The sequence below is a fragment of the Dromaius novaehollandiae genome, chromosome 2, assembly GCF_036370855.1.
Source record: "Dromaius novaehollandiae isolate bDroNov1 chromosome 2, bDroNov1.hap1, whole genome shotgun sequence".
Lineage (NCBI taxonomy): Eukaryota > Metazoa > Chordata > Aves > Casuariiformes > Dromaiidae > Dromaius > Dromaius novaehollandiae.
The window spans coordinates 34,731,611-34,744,817 of NC_088099.1; the positions used below are offsets into that span (position 1 = coordinate 34,731,611).

General features: G+C 38.6%; 1 protein-coding gene across 1 annotated transcript in view; it reads right to left on the reverse strand.

Moving 5' to 3' along the window:
• The window catches only part of KCNH8 (potassium voltage-gated channel subfamily H member 8), a 200,334-nt gene that overhangs the window by 113,204 nt on the left and 73,923 nt on the right, over nucleotides 1-13,207 (reverse strand). The window contains exon 3 of the mRNA XM_026103866.2: nucleotides 6,566-6,697. Coding sequence (XP_025959651.2) covers nucleotides 6,566-6,697 — 132 coding nt within the window. The remainder of the gene's footprint in view (nucleotides 1-6,565; nucleotides 6,698-13,207) is intronic.

Consider the following 13,207-nt stretch of genomic DNA (forward strand, 5'->3'; position numbering starts at 1 on the left):
GCAGTGCTGCAGTGGATGGATACAGGCTCTTCAGGAAGGACAGGCTGGTGGTGAGGAAGGGGAATTGCCCTGCATGCAAGAGGGCAACTGGAACGCATGGAACTCTGCCTGGGGATGGACGATGAGCCAGCTGAGAGCTAATGGGTCAGGGTTAGTGGGCAGACCAACGTGGGCAATATGGTGGGTGTCTGCAACAGACTACCCATTCAGGAAGAAGCAGATGAGGCCTCCTTTAGACAACTGGAAGAAGCCTCACATTCACAGGTTCTGGCCCTCATGGGGGACTTTAACCTCCCCTATATCTGCTGCAGAGATGACACAGCAGGGCATAAGTAATCCAGGAGGTTCCTGGAGTGCATTGATAACTTCCTAGCACAGATGATCAAGGAGCTGCTGGGGGAAAGGTGCTTTGCTGTTCTTACAAACAAGGACAACTGTTTGGGGTGTAAAGGTCAGGGGCAGCCTTGGCTGCAGTTACCATCTGAAGCTCAGGATCCTGAGAGGAGAGAATAAGACAATAGCAGGATCGCATCACATTAGGAGAGCAGACTTGGGCTCATTCAAGGATCTGCTTGGAAGAATGCAATGGGAGGTGGCCCTGGAGAGAAGAGTGGTCCTGGTTGATTTTTAAAGATCACCTTCTTCAAGCTCAAGACCAGTCCATTCCCACATTCAGGAAGTCAAGCAAAGGTGGCAGGAGACCTACACAAATAAACAAGATGCTTCTGACTACAGTCAAACACTTAAAGGAAGCATACAAGAGGGAGAAGCAGGGTCAGGTGACCCAAGACGAATATAGAGACACCGTCCGAGTATGCAGGAACAGCATTAAAAAAGCCAAAGGTCACCTAGAGTTGAATCCAGCAAGGGACATGAAAGGCAAAAAGAAGGGCTTCTACAGGTATATCAGCAATCAAAGAAAGACTAGGGAAAATGTGGACCTGTTGCTGAATGGGACAGGGGACCTGGAGACAGAGGACTGGAAAAAAGACCAAAGTACTCAGTGCTTTCTTCACCGTGATATTGACTGGTAAGATGTGCCGTGAGGAATCCTAGGCCCCTAAGGCCACTGGGGAAGTCTGGAGCAATGAAGACTTATCCTCAGTAGAAGAGGATCAGATTAGGGAACATTTAAATAGATTGGACATACACAAGTCCATGGGACCAGAGGGGACGCACTCATGAGCACTGAGGGAGCTGGCTAATGCCATTCTGAGACCACTCTCAATTACCTTTGAAAGGTCATGGTGACTGAGGGAGGTTCCTGAGAACTGGTATAAAGCAAATGTCACTCCTATCTTTAAGAAAGACAAGGAGAAGAATTTGGGGAAATACAGGCTCATCAACATCACCTTTATCTGATTGAAGGTGATAGAGCAAATCTCTTGAAAGCCGTTCCCAAACATACTAAGGACAAGAAGGTGATGGGAAGTAGTCAGCATGGATTTACAAAGCGGAAATCGTGCCTGACCTATCTGACAGCCTTCTACAACTCAATGACTAGCTCAGTGGATGAAGGGAGAGTAGTGATGTCGTTTATCTTGACTTTATTAAGGCTTTTGACAATGTCTTCCATGACATCCTCATTGACAAACTGACAAAGAACAGATTAGGTAAGTGGACAGTGAAGTGGACTGACGACTGGCTGAATGGCTGGTATCAAAGGGTTGTGATCAGCAGCATAAAGTCCAGCTGGGTGCCAGCTAGTGGTGTTCCTCAGGGGTTGATACTGGGGCCAATACTGTTTAACCTCTTCATTAATGACCTGCATGATGGGAAAGACCCTTGGCAAGTTTACAGGTGATACAAAACTGGGAGGAGTTGCTAATAGACCAGATGGTTATGCCACATGGTTCAGATGGACCTTGACAGGCTAGAGGAATGGGTGAACAGGAACCTCATGAAGTTTAGCAAAGGGAAGTGCAAAGTCCCGGACCTGGGGAGGAAAAAACCCATGCACCAGTACTGGCTGGGGGCTTACCAGTTGGAAAGCAGCTTTGCAGAGAAGGACCTGGGGGTCCTGGTGAACAAGCTGAACATGAGCCAGCAATAAGCCCTCATGGCAAAGAAAGCCGATGGTATCCTGGGCTGCATTGGGAAGTGTTGCCAGCAAGTCGAGAGAGATGTTCCTTTCCCTCTACTCAGCCCTGGTGAGACCACATCTGGAGTGCTGGGTCTAGTTCTGGCCCCCCCAGTACAAGACAGACATGCACGTACCAGAGCAAGTCCAGCAAAGGTCCACAAAGGTGATTAAGGTCTTGGAGAATCTGACATAGAAGGAGAAGCTGAGATATCTGGGACTGTTTAGCCTGCAGAAGAGAAGGCTCGGGGAGAGAGGGAGGTGTCTTATCAACATTTATAAAAGCCTGATGGAGGGGGGGAGTAAAGGAGATGGAACCAGACTCCTCAGCTCTGCCCAGTGGAAGGATGAGAGGCAATGGGCACAAGCTGAAATGCAAGAAATCCCACTTAAATGTAAGGAAAAGCTTTTTTGTTGTGTGGATGGTTAAACATTGGAACAAGATGCCCAGAGAGTCTGTGGATGTTCCATTGTTGGAGATATCCAGAACCTGTCTGGACATAGCCCTGAGCAACCTGTTCATGTTGACCCTGCTTTGAGCAGGGGAGTTGGACTGGACCAGAAGCTCCTTCCAACCTCAACCATTCTGTGATCAATATCTATTACATACATTTTTATACTAATGCAGGAAGAATGGTGGAGAGAACATGTCCTTAGATTGTTGTTTTCAAACAAAATGCTAATAATTTTCTCAATTAAAAAAATAACTAATAGATTATCAGTGAAGGCTACAGGAAACTCTTTTTGGAATGAGTCAAATTTAGCAGGGGAATTTTGGCAGTGATTACAACTATAGCATTCTTTGTCTACATAACCCAAGTTATTATGTATTTGCATACAGATTAGAGACCCAGAAGTAGTTACAGAATAATTTCTTGGTTTCCTACCTATATTGTTGTAATCTCACTCCCTTCCTGCATATGTCCAAGTATATTACCGAATATCCATATGCAGAAATAAAAAAAACATAGATCAAACCTCACTGTATTGGAGTTGAGATTTGGACTTTGTCAATACCTATTTAAGCTGTTTTCCTCCAAAGGGATGATGGAACTTCTAAATCAATTTACCAAAATATACCTCATCTTAGGTTAGAATAGTAAAATATATCTCCCATAAAACTGCTTGAGAAACAGTTTCTGGACAGAACACTGTTTTTATAAAAGAAGTTTTCCTCTGCATTAGAAAGAAAAAGACCATCGATTTGATTAAGGATTCCAAATTTGGCAGAAAACTTTTGAAGAGTTACTTTTCACAACTGTACTTAATTATAGGTATTATTAAAAAGATAGTATAAAGAAAATATAGTAATTTTCTACAACAGATGTACAGGTAGAGGAAATAGATGTATTGTTGAAAACAAATTAACAGTATTGAACAGCTGAAGCCCCTGAGAACATCGCCATTAAAAGGGATAGGAGAGTGGGGAAGGACAGTAAATTAATTAAAAAATAAAAATAAAAAGCCAAAGGAGAGAGTTGCTAATTGTCCCAACATCTCTTAAAGACTGCTAATCTTCTCTTGCACAGGTTCTTTTTATTATACAAAAATCTCAGGACAATGTCTGTTATCACCATTGGCTGATCAGGCTGATTTCGCTGAAAACTTTTATACAGAACAGGAGCAGAAAAAGATTCTGTTAAATTTGTATTTAAAATGAGGCATTCAGAAGGAAAGGTCACAGACAGTGTCTGACATTTGGGCTGGGTAAAGTGAAATCAGTCAAAAAAGTGGACTTTTGCAAGGCATGTTGGCACAAAGGAGCAACAGACCTTGTATGAACAGATGATATAGAACAGATAAGGAAAGTTCTGCAGAAAAGCAAAGAGGGTATCAAATTCTTGAGGTCTACAAAAGTAAAAAGATAATCCACAAGAAAAGAGAGGCCATAAAACCAGGAGATAAAGCTCAGGAAGGTGCCATTGTGAAAGTATGGGGGAACAAGATTTTATAGAAAAAACACAGAAAGTATCAAAGGTAGGAAAGAAATGAGGAAGAATAAAGTCTGAAGATGACTTTTGCAGGTACAACCAGTGAGAGTGCACTACAGAACAATGTTGCCAAGGGGTCCAGGCCACACTTTGGAAAAAAGGAACATGAAACAATTCTCTTGGATAACCTTTTTAACAAGTTTAGAAATTAAAGAGAGATGGGATATGAATCTTAATGCCCTATATGCAAATCATTAAAGTCTGTTCTGGACAGAATAGAGAGAGAGAGAGAGACTTGAAATAAAACCTATTAATACAAAAGCCTTGCATGGACAGAATAGTTTGACACTGAGCATGTTCATATCTAAACTCTCTTCCCCATATATATAATCTAAGCACAAGAGATATGCCAAAAGGGCAATGAAAAGCTGTACATAATGGCAATTGTCTTACAGCAAGAGCTGCACTTTCAGTCTCATGTGTATAGGTTCCCTGTTTTTTGAAAAGACAAATTCAATAATCTTTGAACAAGCAAAAGTATATTTTGGCTTTATTAACTGTGAAAATAATACCTGAAAATGTATACTGAACACTGTGCAACTTGATGTTACTCATTGAACAATAAAAATGATCATTAATACCTTCAAACAAAGCACAAACTCACTTTCTGTAAATATGGGCATGTACTACATGCATGCTAGTAGGTATGGTCAAAGTAAAGAGGAATCAATTACTCCTAGGGCTGAGTATTTAGAAATTTCAGGTACTGCATCAATTTCATAGATTGCATGGGTTAATATATTACCATTAAATCATCATACTACCATCAAATTTATTCTTATATAGCCAGATATATTTACATGAAATTAAAATATTAGAATTGTTTGTAAACATTTTTGGATGAAAGGTTGAATCTTCTCTTCTATCTTCTAACAGTGTAGTTAGCAAAGCCCCACACTAAATTCCAGTTTCTGTTGCCACAGTGTGGACGAGTACCTCCACAGACTAAAAGGATTACCATGGTTTTACATGAGTATAATGGGAAAGAACAGCAGGGTATGAAGATTGCACTCTAAAGACTATATTGTGCAAGACAGCAAAATGTCAATATCCAAAGCTTACAGCAATTCCTGAAGCCCAGAACCTACACTGTAGTGCAGAGAACTGAATTGGCATTTGCTGACATAAATGTAGCTTTGCATGAGTGCATTCCCCTGTCAGTGCAAGGCTGGGATCTAGGAGGAATATTAATTTTAAAATGTGCAACAGCAAACATGAGCTAAAGTCTGCTCAGATTTACAGTTTAACATGAACTCACATAAATAACTGAAGACCATTGAACTCCATTTTAATATAAGCATAGAGCTATGGAATATTTAACTGATAAGCAATAGCTACCATTTTACAAGTAATCAGTTACTGATTACTGATCCCCTACCTCAGAAATCCAGAAGAAGAAAAGGAGTCCTAAGGCCATATTTACACTGTTTCAGTGATATGCAGATATCAAATGACTATCACAGGAGTGAAAAATTTAAATAAATCCAAAGACCAGTAGCAGAATTAAAAATGCAACAGTTATGAAACTTTACAGGAATTCTGAAAGTTTTTCCTCTTCTCCACAAAAAAACTTTTTGCTAGACAGTTCCTCTGACATAGAAAAGTTGCAAAATTACTCTCTTGTTTCAGTGGACATTTACAAGATGTAAATCTGGAGTAAGTTCACTGCCTTTGGTAGACAATATAGATGAGTACTGACCACATATCTTCTATTCCCCCCCTCCAGGCCCCTCTCCAATCTCGTTGCTTTGTTGTAACAGAAGGTAGCAAAACTTGGCTGCAGTATGCAGTTGAAACTGATTTATGGCAGCTGTGCATCATTAGATATTCTTTAAATTCATTAAATAATCTTTTCCCAATTTTACAAGAGTATCCTTGCGCAGTTTCCTTTCAGAAGCATATAAATGTGAGAACACATTTCTTATACTACTGGATATTGCTAAAGACATACTAAGTATTATTATTTCATATATTGAAATTAAAATCAAATCATGCAAGAACAATTATGCTTTTCAATTGGAAAAATAATTTCTAAAGAATATATATGTATATATTCTACCATGAAAACATATGAGATTTTGCATTCATTCATCTCTCAACAATGTTGAAATCAGCTTCACACAGGAATGCTTGAAGAGGTCTAGCTCTTCTAAAATTCATCTTAGAAAATAGAGAAAGTAAATAAATTAAATCATAGTTTAAAACAAGTTTAATTTGGAGGATAAAATTCTCTGTACCTTGGATAGTTTATTCCACACTTACAGAATGTGGATCAAACTCTAAATAAAAAATTACAAATACAATATTCAACAGATAACTAATCCTTCCATGTCATTTAATCTTAGATTTCAGAATAGCTAAAATTTTCCTATATGAATTTATTCTTTGGAAAGCTAGGAGGTCCCTATATTTAACACTGTATATGAAAGAAAGAGAGAGTTCCTGTGACTCTCAAACAACTTTCTTATCAATATTGGTTGCAAATCACACAAACCTTCCTTTTTGTCTTCTGCAGCAATCTTCACTTTTGTGTCTGTAATATCTTTGAAAGAGGCCAGAAAGAGTACTACGTCTCCTTTTTCATTCTTTATAGGAACAATATCCAATAGGCACCAGAATGAAGACCCTGTAAGGATAAAGAATGAATTTCATTCAGACAGCTGTCTTTTAGCAGGAGGAGTAGCAAACTATTAAAGCTACAACCAGCATAATTCTAACAAAAAATCTTATTTAGGAGGTTAGTAGTCAGAAAATCACAGATGTTCAGCTCATGCAAATCTCTTTGCATCATTCATTGAAGCTCAGTAATACTGCTGTCTCTGGAAGCAAGGCATTAATTTAAATGCAAAATTAATCAACAGGGATCATTAATAGAGTTCAATGAAGCTGCTTACTCCTCTGAAATCGTGCTTTCTTTTGAACTCTCAACTGATGGTACTTCCTATTTTACTGGAATAGCTTCCACTATGTTAACTTGACATCTGACACTTCCATGTTAACTTTAGAATCATTTTACCTTAATCATCCAACTAGGTACTCATTAAAATCCCTCAACAGAAGACCTGATAGTTGGAGCATCGTTCCACTAATTCAAAGATATTTAAACTAATCAGACATCATACTTAGAATAGAAATTGTAAAAGCTCAAATCAGAGTAACTTAAGCTAGAAAAGGATTAACTCCTTGCATCTTAAAGATGCTGAGATTTATAATAACATATATCATCTATAAAATTAATATCAACTATCTTCCTTACTATGCATAATGGTCACCTTGCTAAGACCTAAGTTAGACAACATTGTGTTTGGCAATATTTTTAACTCACGTGAACCTTTCCCTGACCATAACTGCTAAATAATTACACCATTTAAAATAAATTCTTGTTTTTGTTACTGATTGTGTCACATCTACTTGCAAAGAAGTTGTACAATTCCAAAGGTGTTATTCATACGCTTGCCATTAATTTAGAGCACTCAGAACAGAAGCTAATTTTCACGTAGGTCATGGTGAGTCCTTCAGATGCATTAGGAGTATAACTGAGAACTCAGTAAACAGCCTGGACCCCAATCCCATCTATTCTGGGGTAACTCAGTTCAGTGCCAGGCTTCTGTGTTTTTCAGTTTTTGGGTATCAACACAAACTGCCACACATTATTGCTGTGCTATCAGCCTACTAATATTACTTACAAGATACATAACTACTGCTAGAGTATGGCTTTTTTCAGTTTTAAATTTATTTTTAGGAGATGCCTCTACCCTTACATCATCATGTTCCTTCCCATCACACAATTTTTGGCATTCATTCACAGCCAGAAGTCTACTTTCATTCAGAAAAATAAACAGGATAAGCTCCCTGGAAGACTGACTACTGTGGAATGATCAGCTGACCTTGGAGGGGTCCTTAGAAAGGCAAAGTAGATTAGTCACTTCCCCATCTATACTCTCTTTCCCAAACTCTGCAGTCTTGGAAATGAACACAGGATCACAAATCAGCTTTTTAATTTAAATTTTCAAATAGAAGTTCTCTGACTGCCTGTTGAAACCTGTAGAGGAGCATGGGAGGTGAAACAGAAGCTTTCCCTTTGAAGGACTACCACATCTGGGGGTCCAGAAGCATGCTTTGAAGCCAGCTGGTCCTCTCCATCCTGTCCAAACTTCTCAAGAGGCAGGCAAGCAGCTCTGAGGGTAACATTACTGGTAGCCACTACTGGTTACTTGTCATAAGGTAAGGCTTCCCCTTAAGTTCCTTAGAGTAGGCACAGAGAGAACAGTGAATGGCTGGAAAGGCAACTGGAGAAAGAGAGAAGAATCATGGGAGATAGACTGGCTTTGTGTTGGGTTTAAGCATTCTCATTTTGAAGTTGTACAGACAGAGAAAGACAGATGCCCTTTTAAAAGTAGGTTGAACTGACATGAGAAGCAAGATATTTCTATTGTTTCTTCCTTCACTTTAATTTTCCATTTTTAATTCATTTTTGTACAGACTTGACTCCTTTATCAAAACTTCTGGGAAAAGCTGCTTCAGTGCTGTTACTGCCAGAAATGTGATACAGAGCCACCACCCTGTCAATCTAAAGTGGTGTATTCAAAGATGAGAAGAAACATTAAGAAATCTTATTTTCCTGCTTAAAAATAGAATCACAAATGTCTACATAATATTGTTACAGCTCTTAAAGTGGCCCATTTCTACTCTGTAAAATTACTTTGTGCCTGGCTAAATTCAAGCAATAGATTCAGTTGGACAAGATGCTGTAAAAGATAGCAATGGCTGTAATGATCTTTTGAACAGTTATAAAATCTACTCCAGAGGTAGAAGCATATCCTCTTTTCAGTTGCTTCTTTTTCACACACATACTAGTCAGTAAGGCTGCTGCTGGAAGAAAGTTACAGGTACCACCCATATTCAATCAAATCCAGTCCAGCTATTCCAAGAAACACATTTGAGAGTGCTACCTGAAATTACAGATTTGTAGGTTTAGGGAAATTATTGCAGCACTGCCCATCAGCAATCATTAGAAAGACGAACAAATCCTTTCAGAGTTTCATGCTGTAATACATTTACTCTTCTGTATATAATCAAGGAGCATTTGAATTCATTGCAAGTGAACACCGGTCACTGAAATTATTCTAAATTTTGCCATGGTTTAATGTTATTTGTTGTTTATCTTCAATTATATTTTCTGTTATTATTTGTCCTTGTTCTCCTGAAAATATTGATTAAGCAAAGCAAGTAAGCAACATTAACAGTATGCATGGCACACATACAATACAAACATATGCTACTTTTCTCATGAAGGGACATCCAGGTTAGTTCCTGGCATGGTAGAGCTGCTGCTCTTGTCATTACTTATACACTCAGTCTTCACAAGCCCTGAACTGAGCTTCTGTTGCTGGATTTTCTGCCTCTGCTCTGAAGGGGGCAAATGAATACGAAGTACTCTTCAGGACTAGAGGAGAGGGCCCAATTTAGCTCAGGAGTAGATCAATATGTGCTAGCACTCTGTCAGGAACAGAACTGTGTCATCTTTCACTATTGACAAGCATTCTCGGAAAAATATACTGATCCAGTGCAATCCATTATAGAGCTTTTATACTGAAAGCCAGCACCATACAATACTATAAGCCCAAAGAAGAACTTTCTGCTCATCAAAAAAAGTAATTCCCTATTTAGTTACAGTGCTTTTGAGTGCACTCATCTGCAAGACAGAAATTCCTTCCTTGCTTCAGATGGTACATACAAAGGTTTTCTGTATTGCCAAGAGTGGTCTATCAAAGAAATTTCTCTTGGAGTTTTATTTATATACAGACTTTATTGCTCCAAGCCACCACTCTTTGAGGAAAAGTTTAATCTTTCACTTGCATTACGAACTGAAGGTTCAAAATATATTTTAATATCCTCAGGGCTTATAAAAGCAAATCACAAGAAAGGAGAAAAAGAGACCAAATGAAGCATAACTTTATCACAAAGCAATTTGGCTATAGTCCATATATATACATAGTCCACTTATATATACATAAGGAGCAGAGTGCTTTATGGTGACTCTCTCAACCACCATTTCTACCTTTCCTCAGTCCAACAGGCTGTCCTCAAACTGAAATCAAAACAAGGCTCAACAGGGAAAGGAATTTAAAAGTGAGATTTTATGCAGAACCCTGCCATCATAGCAATATACCTATTACTAGAAAATAAGGGCTGTTTAAAACAACAAGCAGAATCAAATAGTTAGCTCTATTCATCAGCTGCATATACTCAGCATACAAAAATACTCGGTCTTTAGTCACACGCACCCCAGACAAAGCTTAGTGCAGTACTCAGAAAGAAAGACTTTGGTGGATATTTGGGTATTGTAATAGTATCAGAATGCAGAAATTGAGTGGGACTATTGACAACTAGCTTCTTTAATTGTTTAATAAAAGAATTAAACTCTGTACCCATCTCCTCTGTTTGGTCAAAATCTTAACCATACTTACCTGCAGCAAGCACCTTCTGCAGTAAGGACTAGTAAGCACATATATTCCTCTGAATCACTCAGAACTAGTAATACGCACCGATGCAAAACTATATTCTCATAATCTAGACCCAACCTGATAGATTCGTATCATCCAGGCAGACCAATTTAAGACCTTCTTTTTTGCCATGTGTCAGCTATTGGCGGCTATATCCACCACCAGGCCTTCACTTGCCTTCGGACTTTGCTTGCCACGCTGCTTGCCAGACAGGCACCAGGCTGGCTTGCACTGCCTGTTGCATCAGTCAAGGGCAATAAATTGAATGAATTCCTGTGATTCAACTACATCTCTCTATTGTGAGAGAAAAACAGACTACGACATAAAGCCCTTTTACAGAGCTTTGCATCTGCACATAACATACCAGACTAACGAAATGAGATGTTTTATAGGCTAAGAAACTGAGTACTTGGAAAGAAAAGAGTATATGTCTTGAATATTGGATGTACACGTGCCTTGTGGCAAGGAACAGTGACTCTTCAAACCACATAATTATCATGATACATATGCACAAGAGGACAGAATTAAGCTGCACAAGGCATCATAAATCTGGCACATTTCTTTACATTATAGTGCTTTACTTAGCAAACTTAATGTTCTTTTAAGCAGATGCAAATCATACTTTCTTTTTTTAAGCTATTTCTAGGGACTGTTATTTAAAAGACAAAAATAAAAACATTGTTATATGGGTAATGGCAATAACTTGCCAGCAGGGTTGATCCTGAATCTTCGCATGAGAACACAGACTTCTTTCTTTTATAGAACTGTTATTAGCAAAATAAAGCTGCTGCTGGATACACGATATCACCAGAGAAGTTTTAGCCTGATCTTTTTCCCTTTTCCACCATGGAAACCCTGGACACTGAGACTGACAGACTAGGCTGGAAAAGACTTCACTTGGAGAGACCAAACTGGCTCTTTTGCTAACTTATCGAAAGATTTTCAGTGTCACTGGTAACATTTTGGCTGAATGTTTTGTGGTTTTGATAAAGTGTCAACATTTTGTTGAAGAAACCAAAGCGCAAAAAAGAAAACTATGCTTTAAAAAAAATTCCAACTCAATTAAACAGAAAGGGAATGGAGCTGAAAGAAAAAGTACAGCTATAACCAGAGTACTTTCTCTCTATTAAGTACCAAAATTTTGACAATGATCTGTTAACACAGATGTTTGCTTAAAGCAGCAAAACCTTGCAGTAAGTATCTCCCTCTGCATCATCTTTGTAGGAGTTGCATGCCCATACTAAAAAGTCTATCAATTTTTCCCTTACATTCTGCTACTGTAGATGACAGCCTGTATGCTGTATCCTAATTCCAGTCTTTGGTCTGACAGCATTTCTCAAGGAAACAAGGGTACTCCTAAATAGGATGTATTTGTTAACTGACATATACGGTCAATGATGTCTGTGCTAACATTTTCACAGAAGTAGTATAAAAGATTCAAGAACAGATTTCCCCAAGTTTTGTATGGCGGGTAGATCATGCTTGTATACTGCAAAGGGGTCTGCCTGCAAGTTTCGATAGACACTGTAAATCCATTCCAAAATACCTCAAACTGGAATACAGAGGTATTCCAAGAACTTGGGAGAGGGAAGGTGATAGGTAAGATAACTTAATAACAGGGTAAAAATTATGTTTCAATAAGAATACGTAGGTGACTGTTAACTCTGTGAAGCTATGTGGTGACTCAGAAGCTTTCATCAAATATATCTCTGCACCTATCTCTGTATAGGTTATCCTCACTGCTGTGGTATAGAGCTTGAAACTACGAATTACTGTTTTTCTGTAGGCTTGTAGAATAAACATTCAGAAAGCTCCAAAGTTCTTTATTCATTAAATTGTGCATACAGAGGAGATACTGATCATGTTAAGCCCAGCATTGTTTCAGTTTGTTGACAAAGAAAGAATTAAAGGTTTCAGATGTGAGAAAGCCAAACAAAACATAAGGCTTTGGCTACGAAAATGCATTACAAATAGAATCAACATTACAATTTCTTACATGATATGCAATTGTACAATCTCATATTGTGGACATTTCTCGTATACAAAACTGTCACATCCCATCAGGGAAAGTAAAATATTCCCTGCATGTACTTCCCCACTCTTTTTTAGTGCCCAACTTCAACCTATGCCCTGTTCCCTCCACTGACAGGTAACTCAGAATGGCTTACATCATATTACCCAACATATCCAACTTTTTCTGTCATGACTGCCACAGTGGGGAGAGGGAGAGGTGGCAAGGATGTTTTCCTAAGAGGAGACACACCTCAGCACAGCTGAGTCCTATCCTTGCCTCTGTTGCAAAATTCCAGTATTAAGCAGGTAAAGGCTCAACTTACCACCTCAAAAACTACATTTCATATTATCTTGATGCAGACTGCCTCAGCTCTGGCAGTTCGAGTGCATGACTTTCCAACCTTAATGTTCTTTAAATTTTTTGTATGCAGCAGCTAGTACAGTCTGCAGTATACATTTTATATAAACTAATTTATGCACTCCAGCACATCTACATTTTGGCTTTAATTTACTCAGTTTTCTTGACTCCCCTTTTAGAACTCTAGTATCTTTCCCACATAATGAAACTCCTAGTTTCAAAATCCTCTAGTTACATTTGAGTTATCATTGAGCAAAAG